Source organism: Eumetopias jubatus, unplaced genomic scaffold, assembly GCF_037043125.1.
Source record: "Eumetopias jubatus isolate StellerSeaLion01/CBP00866 unplaced genomic scaffold, mEumJub1_p1.0 scaffold_1, whole genome shotgun sequence".
Classification (NCBI taxonomy): Eukaryota; Metazoa; Chordata; class Mammalia; order Carnivora; family Otariidae; genus Eumetopias; species Eumetopias jubatus.
The window spans coordinates 204278813-204306399 of record NW_028274807.1 but is presented as its reverse complement, the minus strand read 5'-3'; the positions used below and the strand labels follow the sequence as shown (position 1 = coordinate 204306399).

The 27587-nt window shown below is 59.3% G+C and overlaps 2 protein-coding genes across 2 annotated transcripts; one reads left to right on the top strand and one right to left on the bottom strand.

Annotated features, from left to right (window-relative positions):
* Positions 1 to 344: 344 nt before the first annotated feature.
* Positions 345 to 10777, bottom strand: CRLF1 (cytokine receptor like factor 1). Its single transcript, XM_088022238.1, has 9 exons — positions 10666 to 10777; positions 5745 to 6026; positions 5292 to 5421; positions 4954 to 5123; positions 3789 to 3946; positions 3528 to 3696; positions 1040 to 1227; positions 871 to 918; positions 345 to 365 (listed from the first exon to the last, which is right to left on the bottom strand). Exons 1-9 carry the CDS (start codon positions 10775 to 10777, stop codon positions 345 to 347), a joined length of 1278 nt encoding a protein of 425 aa, XP_087878364.1.
* A 6208-nt stretch (positions 10778 to 16985) lies between these two features.
* On the top strand, positions 16986 to 22185 carry TMEM59L (transmembrane protein 59 like). Its single transcript, XM_028087147.2, has 8 exons — positions 16986 to 17190; positions 18144 to 18300; positions 18402 to 18511; positions 19620 to 19772; positions 20368 to 20470; positions 20959 to 21076; positions 21177 to 21294; positions 21545 to 22185. The coding sequence occupies exons 1-8, from the start codon at positions 17023 to 17025 to the stop codon at positions 21671 to 21673; spliced, it is 1056 nt and encodes a 351-aa protein (XP_027942948.1). The 5' UTR covers positions 16986 to 17022; the 3' UTR covers positions 21674 to 22185.
* The last annotated feature ends 5402 nt before the right edge of the window (positions 22186 to 27587 follow it).

Sequence of the window (27587 nt, the reverse complement as noted above, 5' to 3'; positions counted from 1 at the left end):
CAATCCAGCCCCAAATACCTTCACAATCAGGGCACCTAAATAGCTTGTTTATTTAAAAAGACTCTTTGTAGGGGTCCTGGATGGGGCGGGGGGGAGCAATGACCCCTCTTCACCCCCAGCCCTGGCAGGGGTTCTGGGCAGCTTAGCCAACCCTCACACACACCCCACTGGAGTTGCACCCAAGAGTGGCCTCACGTGGAGGCCAAAGATGTTGTTACCCTCAGAATACCCACCCCAGCTCCTGCCGAGGGTGCTTGGGTGCCCTGAGGTGAGGGTACAGAGTTAGCCCCCAGTCTGGGTGCAGCCCCCGTGTCTCCACGCAGCAGGGAGGGTGGCCCCAGTCCCTAGAGCTTATCTGGCAGGACCTGCAGGCAGAGGGGAAGCCAAGCTAAGCAGGGAGCCTAGGAGGGGCCAGTACCACAGAGCAATTGAGGAAGCCCCACTTCAGGTCCCGGTCCTGCTACTTTCAGCTTGGGGACCTTGGGTAGGGTACTGCCCCCTCTCAGGGCCTTGGTTTTCCCCTTTGAGAAGAATATCTGTTTGTTCCAAGGGGTGTCCTGTGGGTAAAGCTCTTGGCACAGGGTGAGCATGCAGTAGGTGCTCATACATGCTAACTGGGGTATGTTCATTCCTGAGGATTATGTTCCACTTTGGACATTTGCGGGGGTCAGATGCTTTTACTAGGCTGAAGGCCACAGGACCAGGTAATCACTGGGTGTTAGGTAAATGCTGATAAATAGGAGATAGAGGAAGGGATTCCATCTCAACAACTCTAAGGCTGAGGGTGGGGGACCCACGGCCTTTGGCCACGAGGAGGGGCCCTTGTCTCCCTCCCTGCCCACCCACCCAGCTGGGGTGGGCTTCCCTTACCTCTCGTCGTGCCCCGTCTGCCCGAGGGCAGGATCCCCTCGTCCTGTGCTTGGAAGGAAGGAGGCAGTGTCTGGGGGCTGCGGACCTCTCCCCCCCCCCCCCCGCGGCAGCCCGATTCCCTCTCTGCCCCCACCACTCCATCCCTTGCCCACCGGTCCCTCCTTCCTACCTGGTTGCGGGTCTTGTGTGTCTTCTGCATCCAGGCTCGCCACTGGTCGTAGAGGCGGAAGCTCAGGTTCGAGCAGTACGCGTGCTTCTTGAGCCAGCCCAGGAACTGCTTGAGCTCGCGCCGCACCGGCCCCGAGCTCGGCTCGCCGCCCCGCGGCTCGCACGCCCCGCCGCCCGGGCCCGGGCGCTCTGATGGGGGAAGCGGCAGCGTCACGGCGCGCCCGGCAGAGGGCGCGCGAGGGCAGGAGAGGGAGGTTCCGCGGCTCGGCGGGACCCTGTTCCCCTTGGGCACCTCCCTCCCGGTGTCTCGGGATCGGGTCCTCTCCACCGCCCAGCACAGCGGCCCAGCTGAGCCCGGGAGGAGGTGGGAGGCATGGGAAGGAGGGGGCTCCTCCCCCACGTCTCCTGCAGGAACCTGATTCCCGTGGCCTGAGCCAGGTGTGAGTGAAAGGGAGGGGAAGGAGAGGAGTCAGGGCCAGAGGGATGAGACCCAGACCCAGAGCAAGGGACGGAGAAAGGGCAAGAGAGACACTAGTGAGGGAGAGCTGGAGAGAGAGAGAGAGGCAGAGATGGAAAGATGGAGACAAGGCGAGACAGGGAGATGTGGGGAGGGCCAAAGCAATGGGGGACAGCCAAGGAGATGCAGAGGGATAGAAAAGGGCGAGATCAAGAGAGGGCTGCGGCAGGCAGAGACAGAGACCATGGGCGTGTAGGGACACAGAAACCAAAAAAGGCAAAAATGCAGAGAGGTACAGGGGAAGAGAATGACAGAGGGATGAAGGGAGACAGAGGAGACCCGGAGGGGGGGCGGCGGGGAGGCAGTCCCCAGGACAGGCCTGAGAGCGGGAGCCAGTGGGATGGGGAGTGGGCTGGAAGGGCCAGGTGGGAGGCCAGCCTGTCGGTCCAGCTGCCGGCCGCAGCCAGCCCCTAGCAGGCCGGCAGATAAGGACATCGGCCTCACGTCATAAATAACGCCGGGAACCCGCTGACAGGCCCTGGCACGGCCACGGCCCCCACCGCCCCTGCTGGCCTCCCCCGGCCTCCCCAGCCTCTCCAGCGGACGCAGCCGCCTGCTGGCTCCCGTGCAAGAATCGCAGGTGCTGGGCACGAGCAGGGGCCAAGGCGCAGGCCCCTCCCGGCCGTCGTAGATCCCGCCCACCCCAAGAACCTGGAGGGGCCCAGGATGGGGGCTGGGGAACTGGCTGGAGCCTGGCTCTGTCCCTCCCTAGGTTTGGGACCCCCCCCCCGGGCCTCAGTTTCCCCATCATCCCAGGAGCATGGGCCTGGACTTTCCAGGAAACTGAGTTCAGATCCCTGTGTGACCTTGGGGGCTGGCTGAACATCCTAGGGCCTCAGTGTCCTCACCTGAGAAAAGGGATTTCCTTGCGGGGGCGGGGGGGGATCATGGGGGAGCAAGAGATGGGAGCGTTAGTCACTACTACCTGCAAACACTTAGACGGCGCCCACTATAAGCACACTTTCTTTCCTGGGTTATCTCATCTAACCCTAACAATAGCCTGAGATGGGTAGGATTATTGTGCCCACTTTCCAGATGGAAAAGCTGAGGTCAGACATTTCAATTTACATATTTCATAACATTTCACAAAGGAGAGAATGGAGGATCATGGGCTTAGAGAAACCCCAGAGGGCAAGGGAAGTCAGATCCAGGCTCCTGATTGTCCCCACCCCCCACCTTGATCAGAAAGGGAACCCAAGGCCCATCAGAGGGAGAGTTGGCAGCTGATCAGCCTCAGAAGCAGAGGTCTCAAACTCACTTGTCTTTAGGGGCTCAGGAGGGGGCACAGGTGGGCAAAATGTGCCAGGTGGGGTGGGGCAACTGGAGAGTGAGGCCTCTGAATGATGGGGCCTGATAGGGGCTGTGGACATACTCTGGCTGTGTCCTGTTACATTTTCTTGCTTAAAGATTCTATTTTTAGAGGTGCCTGAGTGGCTCAGTCGGTTAAGCATCTGCCTTCGGCTTAGGTCATGATCCCAGGGCCCTGGGATCGAGCCCCACATCAGGCTCCCTGCTCAGTGGGGAGTCTGCTTCTCCCTTTCCCCCTGCCCCCCCCACTCGTGCTCTCTCTCTCTCTCCCTCGCTCTCTCTCAAATAAATAAAATCTTTAAAAAAAAAGATTTCATTTTTAAGTAATCTCTACACACAACGTGGGGCTCGAACTCACAACCCCGAGATCAAGAGTCGCATGCTCTTCCGACCGAGCCAGCTAGGCGCCCCAACATTTTCTAGACAATCTTTCTAGGAAACCTAGGATATTTGTGTGAAAAACTTTGTTTTTAAATGTCCGCAAGTAGGTCAAACTTTTTTTTTTTTCAAATGACAGGTCAAAGAAAATGGATCCAAGGACCAGATTTGGCCCCAAAGGGCCACCAATTTGAGACCTCTGCTCTCTTGGAGGAAACAAAGAAACAAAGGCTTTGGCTGCTTTGGGACTGGTCTCCTGACCACCCAGCCCTGCTGGGGTGCTCACCACTGCGAGGGGTGGAGGCGGCTGTGGGGTGGCTCCACTCGCTCCAAATCCCTGCCTTCTTGGAGCCATAGATGCCAAAAGGATTGCAACGCACTTGCACGAAGTAGACTGTGCCTGGCTTCAGGCCGGCCAGGCGGCACGAGGTCTGGTTGCTGACATCGTCCACCACCTGGTGGCAATGGCAGGGTCAGAGACCAGAGGTGGGGGCGGGGAGGCGCAGAGTGGGGTGGGAGCTGAGGGAGAGGGGGGATTGTCAGGCACCTTCCAATCCACGCTGTCCTCCACCCGGTAGCGGATTTGGTACTTGGCTTGGAAGAGGAAGTCCTTGAGGGCCGGTGGGGAAACCCAGCGCACACTCAGCTGGTCCTCCAGGCCCCCAACTCGGCTCACGTGCACGTCGGGTGGGGGGTCGGTGGTCACTGAGAGACGGGGCAGGGCAGGGCTTAATCACTCAGCCTTCCTTGGACCTGGCCGGCCCCCATCTGGATTCAAATCTCAGAGCACATGGCTTGGGTGGCACCTGCCTCTGTTCTGCCCTCTCACCCCTCCCCCCTTCCAGAAGGGTGGATTACATTATTTGGGAAACACTCAGCACCTAGAAGCATTCAATTAATGTTAGCTGTTATCACCATTATTATCTGTGACAGGAGAAACATAATCCTATCTTCAGGGACCGATGGAAAAGCAGACACTGCCTAACTGATGACATTGTTATTATTATGCCCAGGAGGCCAGGGGGCCAACAGGCTGCCAGACCCCTGGGAAGCTCCTCCTGACCCCCCACTGCCCACCTGCACCTCCAGATCCTTCCTACTTTGAAGAGGTTTTCAATAGGACAGCCTTGTTGGTGCAGAAGGAAAACTGAGGCTTAGAACCTGCTCACTGCAGCTTTAGGACTTGAGGAAGCAAAGCAGGAAGTAGACTGGGGTCGGGGGCGGCTACCAGCCTTCTGGGGATCCTTCTGGGAGCCCTGTGGGCAGCATGGAGGTCTGGCCTCTCCCCCTGAGGCCTCAGTAAGGGTCTGAAAGGGTTAAGGCACAGGCCTGCTTGGGGCTGAGAAACACCCTAATTAGATTAGGCCCAATTCTGCTCGCAGATCATCCGTTTCCTGCCTCCCGCCTGCGCACCCCCCCCAGCTCCAGGCTGAGGCTTCCTGGGGCGCCTCCCGACCTGGGCGCCCCCTCCCAGCTCCCCCGGGGCCCCCTCCTGCACACCTGGGCTGCCGAGGGGGAGGCAGCCAGGCCAGGTGTTCTCCACAGAGTGAGGGTATCCTGGCTACTTCAGGGGACTGGGGACCTATGGGTGGATGCCTAGTTCCTCCCGGCCCCAACCAGCAGGATCGGGGCTGGAGCTGCAGCCGAGAGCTGAGCTAGGAGAGGGGGTGCAGGATTCCTCGTGGGCCTAGCAGCTGGGGTGGGGGGCTCACCCACATCCAGGATGTCCAGCGTGAGCACATCAGAGCGGGCCGAGCCCAGTCGGTTGGTGGCCTCTACCCAGATCTCATAGGGCGTAAAGAGAGCCAGGTCCTTGGGGATGTGGCAAGAATGAGGCCCTACCGTGTGGTACTCCTCACATGTGTTATCCTGCCCGTACCACCTGCGGGGCAGGAGGGGGTGTGAGGACACACGAAGGTCCCTTCAGGCCCCCCAGACCTCCCCATGGCAGCCCCAGAGTGCAGACGGGACACCGGGCTTGGAGAGGGTGGGCTTTGCCAAGGCCTCACAGCCAGGCTGGAACACGCGTCACCCAAGGGCCACCACCAACCTCAGCTTGTACTTGAGGGAGTAGTTGGTGTGGAGGAAGGTTTCCCCATGGGCCCCCGGCGTCCAGCGGCATGTCAGGTCCTTCATGTTCTTGGACCAGCAACTGATGTTGAAAGGTTTCTCTGGGGGCACTGGGGAAGGGGGGTGCAGGGGGCTGAGGGTCTGGACCAGCCCTGGATAGGTGGAGAAGTTGCTAGCCACCAGCTGGGCCCCCACCTTGGAGTGGAAGGAGGGTGAACAGAGCGGATGTTGACCTGACAGCCTGCCTGGAGTCTCCTGGGGATAGGGGTGGGGCTTCCAGGCTCTCATTTCCACCCCAGAGGTCCCTACCTCTCCATCTGTGCCAGCATGCCCACTGTCAGTCATGGGCCAGAGGGCCCATGATTCATGCCCCTCTCCAGAGGGAGATGCGGCTCCCAAGAGCTACCCCTGCTTATTCTGGGGGCCCACTTACAGCCAACATAGAGGCAGGAACCAGCCAGGATGCTGCCATCACGAGCATGGCACACGAGGTTGTCGCCAGACTGCTGCCTGGATCCGTTGAGGTTGGCCAGGGCGAGGGCCAGGGTGGAGGCGTTGAGCACACGGGAGAGCTCCGGGGCCAGGCGGCGCCCGTTGAGGGTCCAGTAGAGGCCCTCAGCTGTGGCGCCTGGTGGGTCCCCGTGCACTGAGCACGTGGCCTGCAGGGAGGAGCCGATGAGGAGCGTGGGGTCCTGGGGGCTGATGACAGCCGTGTCTGGGGTCAGAGAGGAGGGCCTGTCAGGCCTGAGATGGAGTCGCCCTGAGCCCCCCACCCCTGACCATGCTAGGACCTCCAGGACTCATGGCAGTCCTGCGAAGGAGCTGTTTCCTATGGTCTCCCTCCCATTTTACAGATAAGGAAACTGAGGTTCAATTAGGCCAAGTGACCAGCCCAAGGTTGGTGGCCAAACCAAGATTCAGCCCCAGGACTGCGTGATTCCACAGCTCAGGTCCTTCCAAGCTGCTTCTTCACTGACTTGCTCAAGGCTCTGGGAGTGGACCCAAAACGCAGGCATAAATGCCCACTCAGATTCAAGTAAATCTTGCTGGGCCCATAGTTCTGACAACTACTACATTCTGCTTTTTTTTCTTTTATTTATTTCATTTTATTCTTGGCAATTAGGAAAAAAAAAAGATTTGTACCCCTAGAGCCTCACACATAGTATGTCTTTGGGGGGAAAGACGTTTCTAAAAAGGGGTGCCCTGACTCCTACTAGAATCCTGCTTATTTTGTGGATGAAAAAACTGAGGCTCTGAGAAATCATCTCTAGCCCAAAGTCATTGAATGAGGAAAGGGCACACAGTTTAAACCCCGATTTGTTGGTCTCCAGAGTTCTGCTCTGTGCTGTTGCTGGAACTGAAGGAAGCTGGGGCAAACTCTCGGCCCCCAACCCCATCCAAAGGGACTTGGCATCATTATTCTTTCTTTCAACTCATTTTTCCTAATCCGCAAAATGGGAACAAGAAAGCTCATGATCCCTAAGGCCATTGTGAAGATTAGATGGAAAGTGACTTCCTTAACAGGATTGTGTGTGAACTGGGTGCTGGGCACGAGGGTCTCAGGGATGCCAAGGGCATCCCCTTCTGGAGGTCAGAACCTAAGAGGAGTCTGTTTTTATCTGAGGAGAAGTCAAGGTCCAGATAAGGGCGAGGGGTTGCACAGTCCAAGACCCTGACACCCCTCTCTGAGCCCCAGTCTCCCCATCTGGGAAGTGTGCATCATGGTATCAACCACATGTTTGAGAGGAGTGAAAATATTGTCTTAAGGACAACGCTGTGGGAGCTTTAAGCCAGGCTGACCGGGGTTCAAATGCTCCCAGCTCACTGCAGAAGCTTGGCCCATTCATTTTATTTCTTTGAGCCTCTGGGAAGGGGCCTCTCCCTCCACCAGGAGCAGTTGTGAGGACTCATTCATTCATTTGTTCATTCATTCATTCATGTATCCATGCATGGAGCACCTATAGTTTGCCAGGAGCTGGGGGCACAATGGTGACCAAGATACTCAAAATTCCTGCCCTTGTGGACCTTGAATCCAAGGGAGCAACAGGAGAAAGAACAAGTAGATATGAGAAAGTGAAGCACATGTTAGTGGTGGCAGCTCAATGGCCCAGGGGGCCTATCTGGGGAGGCATTTGAGTTGAGACCTGAATAAAGTGAAAGAAGTCACCATGGAAATATCTAGGAGAGAGTACCAGGCTGTGGGAACAGCAAGTGCAAAGGTCCTGGGGCAGGAGTGGTAGGGAATGAGGTCTAGGAGGTCAGCAGAGCCAGACCTGCAGGAGGGGTTATTCCAGGGTTCGGCACAGGGGAGGATTTACATTTTAAAAGGATCCCCAGGCAGCTGTAAAAAGGGAGTGGGGGGGGGCAGCAGAGGACAGGGGGAGGTAGTCCTGATTCTCTGAGATGGCAGCCAAGGACAGGGTGATCCTGGCCCCTTGGGAGGCACTCTGAATGGCACCGGCTGCCCTGTGCTGGCCCTCACTGCCCCAGATGGGCGAGGTGGGGTGGACGCGGTTCTCCAGGCCGGCCCTGACAATTTTCCGGGGCAAACTTGGCTTGAGGGCCATTTCTTGCTGGAGCCTGGGATCACAGTTGCGTTTGGGGCTTGGCCCAGGGCTCGCCGGAGGTCTCGGCGTCCGTGCGAAGAAGCCGGCTGAGCGGGCCAGAGCCGAGGAGGCGGGGGCGGGCGGGGGCGGCCGGGGGCGGGGGCCAGGGGGCCGCCCCGGAGGTCCCAGGCAGCCAGCCGCCCGCTAATTCGGAATTCCTTCGGCATGAACTCGGGCGTGCCAGCGTCTCTGCCCCGGCCCACCCACCGCTTCCTGCCTGGGCCCCCCCAGCAGGGTGGGAGGCACGGCCGGGCCTGCCTGGACCCCAAGGCCCACTCTCAACCCTTTGGGGGTAGGTCACGCCCCTCCTGCCCCCCACCCACCAGCAGGGTCTAGCCAGGAAGGGGCTCTCTGGGGGGTCTTGGCTGGGGGGCACTGCCCCTCTGCCACACCCGCCTGGCCTGGGCTGGCGTGGACTGCCTGCCAGCAGCTGCAGCTGCCCTCCTGGGGCTGGGCGGGGGACAGGGCGAGAGGGCAAGGCCAGGCGGGCCTGGACAGGCCAGTTCCCCCCCAACCACGTTCCACCAAAAAAGGTCAGAGGGAGGACTTCTCCTGGGACGTCGGTGCCAATCCCAGCTGGAGCACCTGAGCAACTGGTTTCCCCTTTCCAGTTCTCAGTGTCCTCCTCCATAAAATGGGAGGAAAATAAGTTCTACCTGTTGGGGAGATTAATGAGATGAGATCATGATGTCCAGAGGGCCCAACACATTGCAGCACCTAGGAACTATTAAGATTACAGCCTCTCCCAGCTCTGGGGTCCCAGCAGGCTCCCAACTCCCTTCAGGCCTCCTCAAACAATGGGCCAAGGCGCAGGGCGGGGGGGTGGGGGGGTGGGGAGGACCTGGATGCACACATTCCAAGCCAGGCGAAGCAGCTGGGAACAGCCCACTAAGGTTGTGGGGGCCCTTGCCTGGTTTGGGGGGACTCTAGAAGGCTCCCCAAAGCAGATCCCTGAGCTAAGCTTTTGGACAGCCACCCCAACCCCCTTGCTCCCTGCCTCCCTGACTTTCACACAGAGCTGGGGCCTTTAAAAGTTTTTTCCTTCTCCCTTCCCAATCTGGAGTCACTGCTGTTATTAAAAAGGAACACCATGTGTTTTAAAAGGGAAAAGTGTGAGATTCTCTGCAAGCAAGGCAGGAGGGTGGCCTCCATCCCGGGGTCCCGACAGGGGTCCCCATCTCCCGTCCCGCTGGTACCTGCACACACTTTACGACCCACCCGCCTGCTGGTCAGGTGCTAAGACACACCGTAAGTAGAAACATATTGCTGAGGTGTGACAATTTTTTTTATTTAATTTCTTCCCCCTTAAAGGAAAAAACACACGCACAACAATCCCTCCAAGCACCACCACCTTTGCCTGCTGCTCTCTGAGCTGGGAAACAAAGCCGGTCACTAAGAGTAGTCTTTACAGGCGCTGCTCACTGTCTAGCAGAGCTGCCAGGGACCCCAGGAGGGCCTGGGGCAGCCCCTCACCTGCCCAGGCACCTTGGGCAGGCTGGGCTTTCACCAACTGCCCCCAGGGGGTGCCCAGACCCTGTCCTTTCTGGAGGTGCACCAAAGGAAGCTTGCAAACAGCTCTGTGCAGTGGGGGATGGCCTGGGGAGCAATGTGTGCTGGCCGGAATGGACCTGAGCGCCTGGATGGGGTGCCTGCCGTGATTGTGAACGTCTAGGGCAGAATGTGCCTGCGTGTATACCCCTGTGTTGCCTCCCCCTGCGGAATGTATGTGACCACGAATGTGTGTGTGTCAGGGATGGAATGTGTGTGTGCGTGCCCCGATGGTGTGCGAATGTGCATCTGGGATGCAGTGTGCGCTCATCTGAGGGCGAGGGTGACGGGCCACAAGCCAGTGTGTCTTTGTGTGTCTCTGGGTGTGTCCCAGAGAGGGTCTGGATGTAGAGACGGTGTCCTGGAGGGGGTGTGCTTCGGGTGGGGGGACAGAGAGTGCCGCAGCCCAGGAGCTCCTGACAGGGCAGGGGTCTCGGCCTGCGGGGCTGTGGGTTCCCGGTGGCCCCCCCCCCCCGACCAAGCCTGGGCCCGCGGTGCCCGGACTCTCTGGCTCCTTCTCCCTCTCCCTCACCCACTCGCTCACAAAGATTTCTCTCGCTGGAGGCTCTCAGATACGCGCAGCCTGGCCAGGAATGGTTCCGAGCCCGCCGGTGGCTGGGACTCCGCGGACCCCCGCGCGCGGGGTCCCGCCAGGGGAGGGCGGCGGCGCCGGCCCGCGGAGAGGCGCGTCCCCGGGGACCCCGGGCCGCGCGCCAGGCGGCCAGAGCGGCCCCCCTCCCGCCGCCCCGCCTTCCTCGCGGGGCTCATCCCTCCACTCGCGGGGGGGGCCGCCCAGGGCCAGCACCCAACGCGCCTACCGCGTGCGCCCCTGCCCGGGAGCGGTGCCCCTCGGTCTCTACCGCTCCGTGTCCGCGGGCGCTGTTGCGTGCACCCGCCGCGTCCCGGAGTTGAGAGAGTCCCAGGCCGCGGCCCCTCCCGACCCCCCGGGTCAGGGCCGGGTATCCCCGGCCGGGCGGCCCAGGTAAGAAGGCCTAGGGCGCGGAAGCCGGACCCTCGGGCGGGGGAACTGCGGCTCCGTGCGCCCCGCAGGTGAGGGCGCCCCGAGGGCCGCGCCGGGGGCGCCTTCCTTTGTTCCCGGGCCGTCCAGGTGGCGCCCGCGCCCCCTCCCCCCGCAGCTGCCCCCGGGGCGCACGCTCTCGGCCCAGACGGGAAGAAGGGAACAGGACGCCGGGTACTCACGGGCTCCTGATCCGGCTCTCGGCGCCCCGAGGACGCAGAGTAGCAGTAGGGGCAGCAGCGGCGGCGGCCGCCGCGCGGATTGGGCGGCGGGGCCCGGGCGGCCGGCGGGCATGGGGCCGGCGCTGCCGGGGGCGCGCGGCAGGAGGCGGCGGGCGGCGGCTGCGGCGGCGCGGGGCGCGGGGCTCGAAGCCGGCGCGGGAGGGCGCGGGCCGGGTAGCCCGCACGTCGCTGGGCGCGGGCGCGGAGGCCGGAGCAAGTCTGAGCAGCCGAATTGACAAGGCGCTAATGCGCCGCTGGCCCCGCCCGGCCCCGCCCCCGGCCCGGCCCGGCCCCGGGGGGGCGGCGGGCCCCGCACCGGCCTCCCCGCCGCCCGCCCGCCCGCCCGCGGGCACCGCGCGCCCCACCCGTCCGGCCTCCGCCCCGCCGCGCACCGCGCGCGCCCTGTCCAGCTGCCCGGAAGCCCCCACTCAGACCCTACCAGCCTGAGAACTCTCTTTCCAACCCCGCCAGCTCCAGGCTCCCCACCCCCAATCTGGGACCTGGCGCCCCCAATCCCGTTTCCATACCCCTGCCCACTTCTCTGCACCCTGCTCTCAGCCCTGTGCCCCTTTAGAGACTCCTGCGGCCCCCAGCCCTGGCCCGCTCCTCCCCCCATCCTGTCTCGGCCCCCACCCCAGCTTTTGGCCCCGCCCCCCCAGTGGTCCCTGAGCCCCGCCTGCTCCCATTTCCACCCCCCCTTCTTTCCCAGGGGCCTGAGATTCGCAACCCCCAGCCCCACGCCCTGGACGCGCGGGTCCCACCGCTCTCGGCCCAGCGCCCCCCGCCTCCCACTTCAATCCCGCCTCTGCTCGGTCCTCTGCGCGCAGCCTCGGTCCCAGGCTTTGCTGGAGGGAAGACTGAGAAAAAGCTGGAAGGCAAAGGAGTCCCGGGCCCTCGCCCTGGCTCAGCTGTCCCCTTCACGCAGGACAGGGCTGAGGTTCCTCGGGGGGCTCCCGGGGACCTTAAGAGAGAGCTCCCGCGTGGACAGACGGGGAGAAATGGGCCCCGGTGGGAGCGGGGACGGGGGCCGCAATGGGGACGGGAAGGATTCCCAGAAGGAGAGCCGTAAGGAGGGCCCCCCCGACTCAGTGACACCCCTCCCCACGGAAACATCAGTTCAGCGGCCCGCGGGTGGGGTGCGCCACGCAGTGAGTAATCGCTCCGGCGGCCGCCGCCCGCCGACTCCAGGTAACGCCGGCTGCCCGGAGCGACGCATAGTCTGTCTTCCTTTTTTTGCGCCGGGATCCTTCTCCGTGTTATTATTCTTGGCCACTGCTTGGGTTTTGGGACCCCTCCTGGCCCGGGCGCCTCACCCTCAACCCCTCCTCTCGGTCAGCACCCAATACGGCTCCCAAGACAGAAGGGCTTCTGGCTTCCAGGGCGGAGGTTTAGGGGTGCTCGAGAGGAGAGTTCCAGGGACGCCTCCAGCCTGGAGGTTTGAGTCTCAGCCCTGCCCCCAGTGGTGTGCCCAGAGAGAGGAAGGGCTCTCACTCCCCCTTACAGGGGGGTTCCCTTAGAGGCCTGGACCCTCTCTCCATATCCCTAACTAGCCAATGGGGTAAAAGTGTCTGAGGGTGGCTCAGGAGTCCCCACCTCGTGTGCTCAAGGCTACCCTCCCTGCCATTTGGATCTGCAGCTCAGACCCCAGATTGTCAGAGAAAAGAGGCTTGGAGGACAGGATCTTGGAGGCTCTGCACACCCACAATCTGGATTCTGGATGGGGTTTATGGAGTGGTACACTGCCATTTACTGAAGCAGTGAGGCCTCTCGGCCTCAGTTTTCTGCTCTGTACAATGGGCGGCTCCCAGCCAGACTAAGGTCCTCTGTGAGAAGATGCAATGTTACAGAAGGTGCCACAGTCTAAGCCCTTGGCACAGCACCCGGCACTGGGGGGCATGTTCTCTTGGAGCGGGGATGGTCCCCAGGCCTCAGTTTGTCACCTCTGAGAAACGGGGCCATAGTTCCACCTGCCAGGTGATCCAGAGGATTAAGAGGTGGTGGCAGTTCTTGACTGGAATTGTGTTTCCAGGATAGCGCAACCCCTCCTCCACAACCTCTGCCCTGCAAAGTTTGACTCCTTCCTGAAGGACTTCAGTCTTGTGGAGGGAAATTTTGATAGTCCCTCCCCCAGTCTCCGCTCCTCCCCCAGTCATCCCTGGGTTTTGGGGAAAAGGCTCCCCCATCCACCCAGGTGCTCAGGCCAGAGACCTGGAGGCATGCGTGACAACTCTCTCCTTCGCTCATCCCCCACGTCCAATCCATCAGCAAATCCTGTTGGCTCTGATTCCAAAACACATCCCCATTCTGAGATTCTGACCCCTTCTCCTCACCCTGTCCAGGTCCAGGCCCCACCATCTCCCTCTGGGATAGTGCCCAGCTTCCTCCTGGGCGTCCCTGGTGACCCTCCTGCCCTTCCTTGTCTGCAGGGCAGGCAGAGAGAACGTTTAAAAGAAGCAAAGCCGGTCTTCTCTGCCCAGCTTCCCTATCCCCCCTCCTCTCTCTTCCTCTCCTCCACTCTCCTTTTCCCTTTCCTCTCCCTCACTTCACTCCAGCCACGGCAGCCCTGTTTCCCCAAACACACCAGGCTTGTTGCTATCGCACGGTCTTTGCAGATTTGCTGTTCCCTCTGCAGGGATGCGCTTCCCCCAAATCTTCCCCCACTTAGCACCTTCTCTTCCATCATGTCACGGGTCAAGTGTCATCTCAGAGGGGCCCCCCACCCTTTCCAGACACCCTTCATCCCCTTCACCTTTTAAAATTGTCTTTCCAACACAGCTCTTTGAACATTGTCTTTCTCTTGAGACTTACTTTCTTTAGACTGTGAGTGCCCTGAGAGCCATTAGGATCTCACGCGGGGCCCAGTGAGGGCCACGGGAGAAGAGCTCAATGGATATTTGCAAAATGGAAGGATGGAGAATTCTCAGTCCTTCCAAGTGGCAAGAAAACTCAGTCCTAGTGAATCATGCTGCCTGGGGTCCCCGTGAGGCCCACACCCCCTGACTTGCTATGTGACCCAAGCTGGTAGCCATCCCTCTCTGGTCCTTACCCACAGAAGGGTAAGGATCATTTGCCCAGCCCTGCCCTGGAGCCAGCCCTCTCTCCCCCGGGGAACCTATACTTCACATCTTTGACTTTAAGGAAAGAGATTTGACCCCACCCCCTAGGGGCTCCCTTCCCTGCCCACGGTGCTCCCAGCGGTTTAACCCCTTCCTCCCCAGTCCCACTGCCTTTTGCACTGGCAGGGGAGCCAGCATTGACGGAACTTCTGGCAAATATTGACCCAAGTCCTTGAAGGCGGCTGGGAATGTACTGAGGGGGCAGATGGAGAGAGGGCCCCACCTGGGCCGGGGAAGGGCTCCTCCGTAGTCCGCACTCTCTGCACCTAAGGATTAGGTTGGGGGACACCCTCCAGCCCCAGCTCCCTGTGTAAGTGAAGGGCATTGAGGGGACGCTGGGGAGAAGGCAGCCGTTAACAGTACCTTCAGTGGCCCATAGGAACCCAGAGCCAGTGGGAATGAGTAGAGCACAGCACTGCCTCTCCCATGCTGAGACCCCCATGCTCAGGGCCCCTCAGTATGGGATTAGCTGCCGGTGTTCCAGGCCTGTGTTCCCAGGAAGCAGGGGCAGTGAGGGTCTGGACCTGGACACGGCGTCGGGACAGCAGAACTTAGGTTCAGGACCTGTGTGCAGGAGAAGGTGGGGCTTTATCATTTCTACCCTGGAGCTTGAGCCTGGGTAACTGGGATGCCTAGGTTGAAAGCTTTGTGCACCGAACGTGAAAAATTCAGACCCCATAGGCATTGGAGGTGGGGCCTCAGGAGTGCCGCCCAGGTCTAGGTCAGGGCCCCTGCGCACCCGCCACGGAGGCCTGGGTTCCCTGCCCCTCTGCACCCCGGAGAACCTCGGATGTCTGGGTTCTAGGAGGCGCCAACTGCGGTGTGTGTGGGGGGGCGGACAGCTGTACCCCTTCCCTCCCAAGCCTCCCCCCACACCGTCAGCAAGCCGGCGCCACCGTGCCGTGCCTCCTCCTCAGCATGTACCCAGCTTGAGGGTGGGGGTCAGCGGGGTCGTGGTGAGGGCGGCAAGGGACAAAGGGCGCTTGTCGGATGCCCGCCCTGACCTCGGCCGCCGCTTCCCGAACGCCCGGCCAGCCGCTGATTCACGCCCAGGCCGGCCGCAGCGCCCCGCGCCTGCCGCCCCCGGCCGGGCCGCCCCGGGGGGTAGGAAGTGGGGGGGGGGCGAGGGGCGGCGCCGAGTCAACTTTCCCTCTTAAGCCCCGAAGGAATGTCGGCGGATTTCCTGAAACCCGACCCCGGCCGCCCGCCGGCCCTCCCGCCCCTCACCTGGACCTGCTCCCTCGGGAACGGCAGGAGGGGCGCCGGGGCTCACCTGGGGGGCCAGGGTCAAGTCCTCCTTCCGCTCCCGCCCCCAGCGGCCTCGTAGAGCGGAAAGGGGGGTGGGTGGGCGGCAACCAAGCCCCTCGCTCTTCTCCGGCAACCCAGGCCGGCGCTCCCACCTCTCCAGCCTCAGTTTCCCTTTCCGCAAAAGGTTGCGGGGAGTCTTTCTTTCCTGTTGCGCTTTAAGTGACTCCTCTTATGTCCGATGCCCCAACCTCCGCCCGCTTCTCTTTGCTTCTCTCGCTTGTATCTGGGCCCACCCCTTTTCCCACCCTGAGCCTCAGTTTCCTCATCTGTAAATTAGGCAACGCTACCCGTACTTTGCAAGGTTGTCGCAAGAAAATACCTGGGAAGGGCTTTGTTTGGAATGAATGAAGTACAGTAATTGTGGAAGAAGCTTAAGCGCTCAGGGCTCTGAATTGACATGTGTGGGCTTGAATCCTAGCTCAGCTGAGGGGTCCCGGAGCCTAAGTTTCCCACCTGTGAAATGGGAGACAGCATTGGTCTTAACCAATGGCTATTTCCCAAGGCACAGGCCCTGATTCGCGGGGGGCTCGACCCGGGGTTCCCTCGCTTTCGCGAAAACCGCGGGCTGGAGGCCCTTGCAGCAGGGTCGCAGCGGCGTAGCCCAGGAGGGGCGGGGCGGGGGAGGGGCCAGCCGGGATCCAGATGTCCAGGGTCCGCCAGGCACAGCCGCGCCTGATTAAGCCACGTGGGGGCCTGCCGAGGCTGCGGAGATGAAAGCGCCGCGGCCGGCCAGGGGAGGGGGTGCGCTAGACCCCCCGGGGTCCCTTCCTCCTCGGCCGGAACCTGCGGCGCCCTCTGACCCGCCGACCCCGAGTGGCTGCCGCCCGGTCTGTGGGGGCGGCGCGTAGATGGAAGCCACGCGGGCAGCAGCGCGACCTCGGCAGGCACCTGCACGGGGCATGCCAGCGGGGGGGAGGGGGGTCGTCTTTGCAGGGGACCTAGGCTTAGGGAGGCGCCCCCACTACCATGGCTGACAGAGAGGAAGCTAGGGAGACCTCTTAAACCGAAATTCATGGGGCTCTAATCTGTCACCTTGGAGCGTGGCAGTTATGGAAGCCAGAAGTGTCCCTGTGTGTCCCAAGTTTTCCCACAAGAATTAGGAATTTTAGCAGCACTCCAACCCCGCGCCTACTTGCACCTCTGTGCCCCCTCCCACTCCGCCCCGGGGCCGAGAGGCCCCCAGTTGGGGTAGACAGCGCTAGATCCCCCAGGCCTGTGGATCAGGGCTGGGCCAGAAGGGGGAGAGGCTGGGGAGACCTTGAAGGGCCTGGGAGGGCTTCCTACAGGAGGCAAACCAGTTACAAAGTTGCCGCCCCTCTCACTAGGGTGGCAAAGGACACGATGCCACAGACCTTCCCGAGGCCTTCGCTGCCCCAGCGCTGTGACCCTCACTCACGTCCGTCCATCTCCAGTCTCTCGCTCCCGCACCACCGCCCTCCTACCTCCTCTTCCAACACTCTCTTTCCCGCCTCAGGGCACTCGCTCGCTGTTCCCTTTGCCTGGACTGCCCTCCCGGCGTGGCCAGCTCAAATTTTGCCTCCTCGGGGAGGCCCTCCCTGAATCCCCTGGCCAAGAGACACCCCATCACCCTATTTGTTTCCTTTTGGCCTCATAGAGCTGGCTGAGATCCTCTAGTCCGTGGATACGAGGGAGGTGTCCCGGCACCCCCGAGATGGGACAGACGGCGGGGGATCACCGTTCACCTGCCCCGCCCCACCCGCACCCCGACGGTGCCGCAGCGCGGCTCCCCCGCCCGTTCTCCGCATCCCCCGCCCCCCCTTCCCAGGCTGCCTCGCTCGGGTGACGTCAGCGACCCGGTCCCCGCCGCCGCCGCTGCATCCTCGGTGCCTGCCAGGAGCCGGCGTCCCCCGAGCCCCGCGCTCCCGGCACGGCCATGGCTTCGGTCGCGCTGATGCCGCCGCTGCTGCTGCTGCTCCTGCTGCAGCCTCCCCCTGCCACCCCCGCGCCGCCCGCCCGCGACCCCTTCGCCCCGCAACTCGGGGATACGCAGAGCTGCCAGCTGCGGTGCCGCGACCGCTATCCTGGTCCGCAGCTGCCGCAGGTGAAGCGCATGCGGCGCCAGCCGGAGGACCCGGGAATCTCTCCGGTGGGGGAGGGGCTGGGGATGCGGTTCCCCACGTTGCGAGCGCGGGATAGGGGTTCTTCCCAGCGGGAAGGAGTCGGAAATGGGGGCTCAACAATGGAGGTGGGTCCCTCTGGTGAGGGAAGGACTGGGGTCCCTTCTGTCGAGGCGAGCGCTGGGGTCGGGGGTCCCTCGGATGGAGATGGGGGTTGTTCCTCCCGCGGGGGAGGGACTGGGGGGGGGTCCCTCGGATGGCGGAGGGTTTGGAGATGCGAGTGCCTCCGATGAATGCGGAGTTGGGGGGAGGGTCCTTCCAAGGGAGGCGCGGGGAGGGGATTGAGGCTTCTTAGGCCAGCTTGCGGGCTCTGACTGCACTCGGCTGCGCCAAGACCCTCGGGGCGCCCATCCCCCACTTCCCTCAGGTCTGACGGTCCTCTCCTCCTCCTCCCCCCCTTCCTCCTCCTTCCACATCCACCTCCCTACCCCCCCAAGTGCTACCAGCCCCCATTCACATCCTCACCCCCCCCCCCACCAGCTGGATCTCCATTTTCCCAGGCCAAAACCTCCTCCTCTTAGCCTCCTCCCTCCTTCCTCAGGCCTGACAATCCCCCTCAATCTCTGCCCTCCTCCCTGGAGCCTTGGCGTGGTGGAGGGGGGGGAGAGGAGGGGGGCGTTTCTCTCCAACTTACCCATTTTACAACCATTGCCCAAACCTAGTGTCCTCCATGGTCCACCCCCCTCTCCCTTCCTCAGAGCTAAGAACCCCCACTAATATTCTTAGCCTTCCCCTCCCCACCTCAATCTCTCTGGATTGGGGGGGGAGAGGAGGGAGAGAACAACAGATCTTCTACCTCCTGCTCTGAGCCCATACTTCCAGTGCAAATCTCCTCCTGCCCCTCCCCCTGGCCTGAATCCAATGCCCCCTCTCCCAGGCAGAGCTTGAGGAGGAGGACCCTTCTGAGTCCCCCTATGAGTATGACAGGGCTGTCCTGATCAGTGCTTGTGAGCGCGGCTGCCGCCTCTTCTCCATCTGCCGATTTGTGGCAAGGAGCTCCAAGCCTAACGCCACCCAGACTGAGTGTGAAGCAGGTGAGGGCTGGCCGGGTGGGCCGGGGTGGGGAGAGGTGGCCTGGGAAGGGTCACCCTCTAGTCACCCCTCCTGCCCCCTCCCCGCCCCACCCCACCCCCAGCGTGTGTGGAGGCCTATGTGAAGGAGACGGAGCAGCAAGCCTGCAGCGAGGGCTGCTGGAGCCAGAACCCGGAGCCGGAGCCTGAACCCGAGCCTGAGCCAGAGCAGAAGGTGGGCACCCTCCCACCTGTGGCCCTGGGACCATCCCCCCTCCTCTCTCTACCCCACCCCCCAAATCTGCACTCATGTCCAGAGTGTTCCAGGCTCTGTAGTCCATTCTGGGCTTACTGGGGATCCTCGACGGAGTCTTGTCTTGCCTCAAACCTCAATTATCATCTCTTTGATATGGGAAATACCCTCCCTTCCCACCACCGCACAAGGAGTAAATGCAGAAAACAGCCGGTGGTTATAAATCATTTGTCCTGGTCCCGGCCTGACCACAGCCTGTCCCAAATTCCTCATGCCACCTAGAGGCCCCTGGGACAGTGTCAGTCCCATTTCATGCCCACGAAGCAACTGCCCGAGGTCACACAGTTAGGGCTGGGCAAGAGATGGGATTTACCACCAGGGCGTGTGAACACCCCTCACCTCACTCATCTTCAGGGCTATCTGAAGAGCTGACTTTATTGAGCCCCTACTGCATGCCAGGTGCTGGTCTAAGCACTTTCCTTTTGGTGAACAGGTGGCCCCTGTAATGGGGGGAGGGCTCGGAACTGAGTTTTAAGGAGGAGGAACTCCCCCACCCCAGGGAGAGATAATAACGGCTCACCCGTCATGTCCATGAGTGAGTCTAGGAAACACTGTGTCAGGGGAAACTAAGGCACAGGAAATCATTTATCACAGCCAGGGACCTCTGGACTGAGAGTGCCCAGAAAGCTCCTCCCCTTCACCCCTTTTCCTCCACCCCCTCCAGGCCTGCATTGTTCATAAAAGCACGCTGCACTACCATTCCTTCCTGTTCTGAATTCTCTCCTGATGCTGTCAAAATAAGAATGATGCTGTGAAATGTTTAATAATAGCAGCTACTACATATTACGCATCGGTGCTGTGCCATCGTCTAGTTGAAGTCTCATAACAACCCCATGACAGAAGAAAATCAGCTCCATTTTAGGGCTCAGAAAGGGCAGTCCCCTTCTCCAAGGGCAACAGCGTGCCAAATGCCGCATTCACGGCATGAAGCCCTGTTGCCCCAAACCACTCAGCAAATTCCGGTCACAGTGAACTCTCCCGGCTCGCCTCCCTACCTTGGTGACATGTGCCTTGGGCCTTCCTTTGGCAGAGAAAGGTCCTGGAAGCTCCAAGCGGGGCCCTTTCGCTCCTGGACTTGTTTTCCACCCTCTGCAATGACCTTGTCAACTCGGCCCAGGGCTTTGTCTCCTCCACCTGGACGTACTACCTGCAGACTGACAATGGGAAGGTGGTGGTGTTCCAGGTGAGGGGTCTGGCAGAGGCCGTGCCAGTGTGGTAGGTGGGTGATCAGGGTAAGAAGGTGGGATGCGCTGGTTGTTGGCTCACGGGATGCAAAGTCCTCGGGTGATCAATGTTTGGAGCCAGCTAGGTTCAGGGGTTCAGTCTCACTCCCCTCCTTGACTCTGCTTCGCTTTGTGGTGGTTGCATTCCCAGGCAAGCTCTTCCCTCCTGATGGCTGCGTGGGATGCCTAAGGCTCTAGGGTATAACCTCTCTGAAGTTTTAGCTCTATTGAGACTTACTTTGATTGGCCCTGGCTGGCTCATGTGACCATCTCTCAGCCAATCCCTGTGCTTCTATCCGCCTAGCCCGCGTTCCTACTTCAGGAGCTAAAGGATCCGGTCAAGAGGAACTGAGATGCCTGCACCAACAGGGAACCGCGTCCCTGATGTCACAGCCCACAGCCCCACAGAAGGGTGTCCTCTCTGCACCCAGGGGAACTATGTCCCAGTTGGGCATGGGACAATGTAGCCTACGTGGGACACAGAGATGCACTTCCCAGGGCCAAGGTGGTGCCTTTCTAAATGGCTCTTTCTGTGCTGTCTTGTTCCTGACCTAGACCCAGCCTGTGGTAGAGAGCCTGGGGCACGAGGGGGCCCGTCTGCAGCGAGTAGAGGTGACCTGGCGGGGATCCCACCCTGAAGCCTTGGAGGTGCACGTGGGTAAGGTCCGAGGCTAGACCAATGTTCCTTCCACAGGTGGCTCCACAGCCATAAGGAATCCTCCCGGCAAATGAACCCTCTAGGAATGGGATTTCTATCTCTCAACTCTTAGGGGTCCTTGGTCCATCTTCCAGGGTTCCATGATCCATCTCCCATGGTTCTGTGGTCTGTTTCCCGGGATCCCACAGTCCCATCTCCAGGGTTCTGCGATTCTTCTCTCGGGGATTCATGATCCTTCTCCCGGGGTTCGTGGTCTGTCTCCCAGGGTTTTGTGACTCATCTTCCTAGGTTCCCTGGCCCATCTTCTAGGGCTCCCAGTTTCCACGGTCTATTTCCCCAGGATTCCACGGTCCATGTGCCAGGGTTCTGATCTATTCCAGGACTCCATGCCCCATTGCCCTAGTTCCTGGCCTCCTTTCTCCTCTCCATGGCTGCCATGGCCTCTTGGGAGAGGCCTAGGGGCTGCTAAGAGGTGCCCTGTCTCTCAGACCCTGTAGGCCCCTTGGACAAGGTAAGGAAGGCCAAGATCCGAGTCAAGACTAGCAGTAAGGCCAAGGTGGAATCCGATGAGCTGCAGGACAACGACTTCCTCAGTTGCATGTCCCGGTGGGTGGCAGGACCCTGGGGGTGGGATGGGAGTGTAGCTGGAGGGGAGGGCCTCCCAAACCCCACCAGGACCGCTGAGCGTGCCTTCTGGGCGGGTCAGGCGCTCGGGGCTCCCTCGCTGGATCCTGGCCTGCTGCCTCTTCCTCTCTGTGCTGGTAATGCTGTGGCTGAGCTGCTCCACCCTGGTGACCGCACCTGGCCAGCATCTCAAGTTCCAGGTGGGTGGGGCCGGGTGGAACGGTGGGCGAAGGGCCGCTCCTCGGCCCTGAATTGGGCCACTCGCTCTCCCCTGGAGACAAGGTTCCCTGACTTCTTGTATGACACCGGGCAAGTTTCTTTACTTCCTTATCAAGTAAGGGGAACAATGCCAACCCTTAGCCGGGGTGACCTGAGATCAGGGGCGGGAAGGAGCCTTGGCAGGGTGGGGGCTCAGTAGCCCTCCCTCCCTCCCTCTTCCTCCCCCTGCAGCCCCTGACCCTGGAGCAGCACAAGGGCTTCATGGTAGAGCCAGACTGGCCCCTGTATCCTCCCCCATCGCATGCCTTTGGGGACAGCCCCCCACCCTACAAGCTGAAGCTGGACCTGACCAAGCTGTAGGTCTCGATCGGCCCATGCATCGCCCAGTGCAGGGGCTCCTCGGGCCTCCCTTGCCCTGTGCCCAGGAGTCCAGGTCAGGGTGGGACCATCCTTGGGCTTCTCCACCCCTGATCCTTCTTCTTTCCCCAGTCCCTCCCCTTGCCCCTCTGGGTCCTGGGATTGCCATACCCCTACTGGGGGGCGGGATCTGGCCTTGGTTCCTCCCTGCTTCCCCCTTCCCCAGAGTGTGCTACTTTTGTCTTCTATCTTGTAGCTTCTTGAGTATTCAAACCCCAGTTCTGTGCTGCCTCTCTCCTTCCTCCTTTCTCCCTTGGAGGGTGGGGGCTGAGAGCACAGGGGAGCCACCCTGTGCTAGGGCTCCCTCCTTTTCCCCACCCCCCCTCCAGAGATACAGTCCCAAGAGAGGAGGCCCCTGAGAAAGGTGGTGGTGGGCAGCTCCATGCTGGGAGGGCAGCTGAGGCTGGGCTTGCAGCAGGGGGGTTGGGAGGAATAAACCATGTATATAAAAGATATTTTGGACTGAGCCTACTTCTGTTTGTCTTTCCATCTGCCCTTGGGAGAAATAGCCTGAGCATGGCCATGGCACCTGTCCACTGGGCCCCTTCTGAGAGAGGGACAGCCCTGGCCCCGTGGCTTCAGGAAGGACAGTCCCTCCGTGGCTGCCCAGCCCATGTCACGATTCCGACTAGGGCTGTCCCTGGAAAAGTGGCGTTTGCTACCTGCTTGGCCCAGATGGGGCAGTACCCCTTCTTGCCTTCCTTTTGGGATCCCTCCTCTGAAATGCATTGGTCGAATCTTGAGGAGGATGTTTGGTTAATGTTGCAGCCATCTGGCTTCCATTCCCTGTTCTTTTGGGGATGGAGCTCTGCCCCATTGGGGGCAGCTTCAGGGCACTGACAGTGGGTCCTCTCCCCTTCCCTATTCAAGGGATCCAGACTGGGCATTGTTGCCCTGTACTTTGCACTGGAGAGGAGTCTTGCAAGACAGGAGCAACCTACCCCGATGAGGCTACAGCCTTGGCTCTCCATCCTTCCTCTCCATTCTGTAGACTCCCAGAGATCCTCCCCCAAAAATCCCTTTTTAGGTTCAGTCAACTGAAGTGGTTTCTATTGCTGGCAATCAGAGATTCCTGGGGAGAGTTTGGGATGAGGGGTGTGGTGGTCGTGGAGTGGAGGTTTTCAGGGGCCAATGGAGGCCTATGGGTGACAGGTGGGTGGGGGCGGGGGTTAGAGGGAATCAAGCGGGGCTGATTATCAGCCATCCACCCTTCACCTTGCCTTGTGTCCCAGGAGATCCACTTGGGCTCTCTGACTTCTGCTAGACTCAGCCGGGGAGGGGGTGGGGGTGGACGGGGATCAGCACGGACAGGAGGTAGGAGTAGAGAAGAGTAAGAAGTCAAGGTGTTTCTCTCCTGGTGTCTCCCTGCAACCCCCAACCTTCAGCCTGTGCGTGGTCTCAGCTCCCCACTACTACTCACCCGGGGTGCTGCGCCCCCTCATGTCAGTTACCCAACCCTGCCCATACCTTGGCAAATATCCCCTTTACTACAACCAACTTTTTTTTTTAAGATTTTATCTATTTATTTGACAGAGAGAGACACAGCGAGAGAGGGAACACAAGCAGGGGGAGTGGGAGAGGGAGAAGCAGGCTTCCCGCCGAGCAGGGAGCCCGATGCGGGGCTCGATCCCAGGACCCTGGGATCATGACCTGAGCCAAAGGCAGATGCTTAACGACTGAGCCACCCAGGCGTCCCAGGATCCAATATTAAAAGGCAATTTCACTCCCCGAGTATTGTTCTGGGTCCTGGTGGGGTTTCAAGGCAGCCCCTTGGAATGTTGCCATGGATACCTGGGCGGAGGTAAGAAGCAGCAGCAGACAAGTGCTGCCCAGTAGAACTTCCTGTAATGATGGAAGCCTTCTGTCTGCAACAGCCCCAGCCCCGTGGCGTATGGATCCCTTGTGATGCGGCCAGTGTGACCGAAGTACTTCATTTTTCATTTTATTTAGTTAGAGTTAGTGTACATTTAAGGTTTTTCCTCTATTTTTTTTGTGGTGGTAATATATATATATATCTCACATATTTTATTTTATTTTAAGATTTTATTTAATTATTTGACAGAGAGAGCGAGACAGCAAAGCAGGGGAAACAGTAGAGGGAGAGGGAGAAGGAGGCTCCCCGCTGAGCAGGGAGCCCCAGACGGGGCTCGATCCCAGGACCCTGAGATCATGACCTGAGCCGAAGGCAGACGCTTAACCATCTGAGCCACCCAGGTGCCCCTATATCACATATTTTAATCAGTTTTTTTAAAGGTTTATTTATTTTGGGGGGGAGGGGAGAAGGAGAGAATCTGAAGCAGGCTCCCCGCTAAGCTCTAGGATGCAGGGCTCTATCTCATCACCCTGAGATCATGACCTGAGCCGAAATCAAGAGTTGGACACTTAACTTACTGAGCCACCCAGGCGTCCCCCAATTTTTTATTTTTTAATTTTAATTTTTTAAAAAATATTTTATTTATTTATTTGAGATAGACAGAGATAGTGAGAGAGAGCACGAGCAGGAAGGAGAGGGAGAAGCAGACTGCCAGCTGAGCAGGGAGCCCGATGCAGGGCTTGATCCCAGGACCCTGGCACCCCTATTTTTACATTTTTAAATTTTATTTATTTATTTTTAAGTAGGCTTCACAAGTGGTGTGGAGTGCAATGTGGGGTTTGAACTCACGACCCTGACATCAAGACCTGAGCTGAGATCAAGAGTCGGACGCTTGGGCGCCTGGGTGGCTCAGTTGGTTGAGCGACTGCCTTCGGCTCAGGTCATGATCCTGGAGTCCCGGGATCGAGTCCCACATCGGGCTCCCTGCTCAGCGGGGAGTCTGCTTCTCCCTCTGACCCTCCTCCCTCTCGTGCTCTCTGTCTCTCATTCTCTCTCTCTCAAATAAATAAATAAAATCTTAAAAAAAAAAAAAAGAGTCGGACGCTTAACTGACTGAGCCACTAAGGTGCCCCACTTTGGTCGGTTTTTAAGTGTACAATTCTGTGACGTTAGGTTCATCCACAAAATTGTGTGACCATCACCGCTATTTACATGGTTGCTGTAACTGCTCAGTCCAACTCAAAGGGGACCTTAGTGGCCTTGCCCACGGCCTCCCATCTCAATGGCTCCGAACACCTGGGTGGCATCTTGAGTCTTCCCTGCCCTCCTCCCACCTTATCCCATTGGCAGGGCCTGATTCCCCAGACCTCCAGCCCACACACATATCTCTTTATCTCCATGGCAACCACCAAAGTCTAGGCCACCACCACCTCTCATCCAACAGCTGCCCCTGCCTCCCCTTGGAGCTCCCTGCTTCCCCTCCAGCCGCCCTCCAGCTCCATGCAGCAGCTTGGAGCTATCAGGATAAAGCAGTCTGATCCTGGATATCACCCCCCTTCTTGGGTTTACTGCTGCCACGAGGAGTCCAAACATCCACATGTACCAATGAGGCATCCCCCAATCTGGTCCCATGAACATCTCCAACCGCTTCTGTGGAGGCTCTCCCCGTCATTCACTATGCTCCAGCCACAGTGGTTCTCTCTGTCTTTCCTGGAGCCCACCTTGTTCCTTCCTGTCCCAGGACCTTTGCATTTGCATGTCCCTATGCCAGGAACTCCCTCATGGCCCTGCTCTGCCCAAGTTCTCATCTAAAAGTGGTCCTCCTCAGCAAAAGACATCTGTCTTGTCCTCCTCAGTGTGGGCAAACATCCCCTGTTATCCCCGTGTTTGGCTCCTGCCCCTATACTTACAACATTTATAGCTAATTAATTGTCACTTATTTCAAGGTCGGCCTGCTTTAACGTAATTTTATAAACTCCGTGAAGGTAGCTCCTAAGAGTCTCATATGTGACCTGGCATGGCGCAGGTGATTTTTAATTATTTTTGTTTGAATGTCTCCCTGTTTCTCAGACCCTAGAAGCAGCCTCACCTGGTCAAGTCCATTTCCTACATGGGGCTAGACCTTGTCCCCCCCGCCCCCCACTGACCTCCCATGACTCCCTGTGGCCCTTGGACACCACCTGATTTCCTCTGTTTACCTCTTATTTATTTACTTTAAAAAATTTTGTAAACATTTTATCTATTTATTTGAGAGAGAGCATGAGCAGGGAGAGGGGCAGAGGCAGAGGGAGAAGCAGACTCCCCGCTGAGCAGGGACCCCGACATGGGGCTCGATCCCAGGACCCTGAGACCGTGACCTGAGCCACAGGCAGATGCTTAACTGACTGAGCCACCCAGTTGCAACAAGATTTTTATTTTTTTTAAAAGATTTTATTTATTTGACAGAGAGAGACACAGCGAGAGAGGGAACACAAGCAGGGGGAGTGGGAGAGGGAGAAGCAGGCTCCCCGCTCTGCAGGGAGCCGGATGCGGGGCTCGATCCCAGGACCCCGGGATCATGACCTGAGCCGAAGGCAGATGCTTAACGACTAAGCCACCCAGGCGCCCCAACAAGATTTTTATTTTTAAATAATCTCTACACCTAACATGGGGCTCAAACTACCAATCCTGAGATTAATTAAGAGTCACGTCCTCCACCCACTGAGCCAGCCAGGCGGCCCCGCTCTGCTTACCTTTTAAAGGCTTTCAATAGGGGCACCTGGGTGGCTCAGTTGGTTAAGAGTCTGCCTTCGGCTCAGGTCATGATCCCAGGGTCATAGGATCGAGCCCCATGTCCGGCTCCACACTCAGTAGGGAATCTTCTCCTTCTCCCTCTTCCTCTCCTCCCCCTGCCCCATTGTTTGCTCTCTCTCTCTCTCTCTCAAATAAATAAATAAAATCTTAAAAAATAGAAAAACAAAGGCTTTCAATACTCGCCACTATGGCAGCCACCTTTCCTGCTATGTGCCTCCTACCTTTTGGTCTGAGGACAAAATGGGTCCCGTCCTCACTGTTTCCTGCAGTAACATCAACATCATCAGTGGTCCAGCCTCCATGCTTTTGTTATAGCCACTCCTGCTTGGAAGGACTTCGTGGATTTGATAGGAATCTACCTGGCACCTGTCACTCTCTTCTTCCTTCTTTTTATTTATTTTTTTTAAAGATTTTATTTATTTATTTGAGAGAGAGAATGAGAGAGAGAGAGCATGAGGGGGGGAGGGTCAGAGGGAGAAGAGACCCCCCCCCCGCTGAGCAGGGAGTCTGATGTGGGACTCGATCCCGGGACTCCAGGATCATGACCTGAGCCGAAGGCAGTCGCTTAACCGACTGAGCCACCCAGGCGCCCTCTCTTCTTCCTTCTTAACAGAGCTCTGGTTTGGTGTGACCAAGCTTATGTGGTTTAGGGGAGGTTGAGCAGTATGACCTGAGCTTTCTCAGGCACTGGTGGGATTTATTGGGAGAGAGGCATGCGCTGTTAGCTGGGGTTGCTGAGCTGGGAGGGTGTGAGTCTGCAGCTGCCAGGGGGCATTGGTTACCACCACAACAGAGCCGACCGGAGGGATGGAGAGAGACCACGTCTTCATGCCATTGCTGGAAGTCCTGGATCAAATGGGCCTGAAGTCCACCCTGTCCCTTTTTTGCCTTAAGCCAGTTCACGTTGAGCTTCTTTATTTTTTTTAACAATTTTATTTATTTATTTATTTGACAGAGACACAGCCAAAGAGGGAACACAAGCAGGGGGAGTGGGAGAGGGAGAAGCAGGCTTCCTGCCGAGCGGGGAGCCCGATGCGGGGCTCGATCCCAGGACCCTGCGATCATGACCTGAGCCGAAGGCAGACACTTAATGACTGAGCCATGCAGGCGCCCCGGTGTTGGGCTTCTTTAACTGAAAACTTGTGACTGGTCCCAGTCTCTTCAGCCCCCTCCCTTCTCTCGGGATTGAGCCCCCAAGGGCAGAGTGGGTTTGTTTTTTGGTTTTTTTTTAGTTTGTATGTTTTGCTGCTA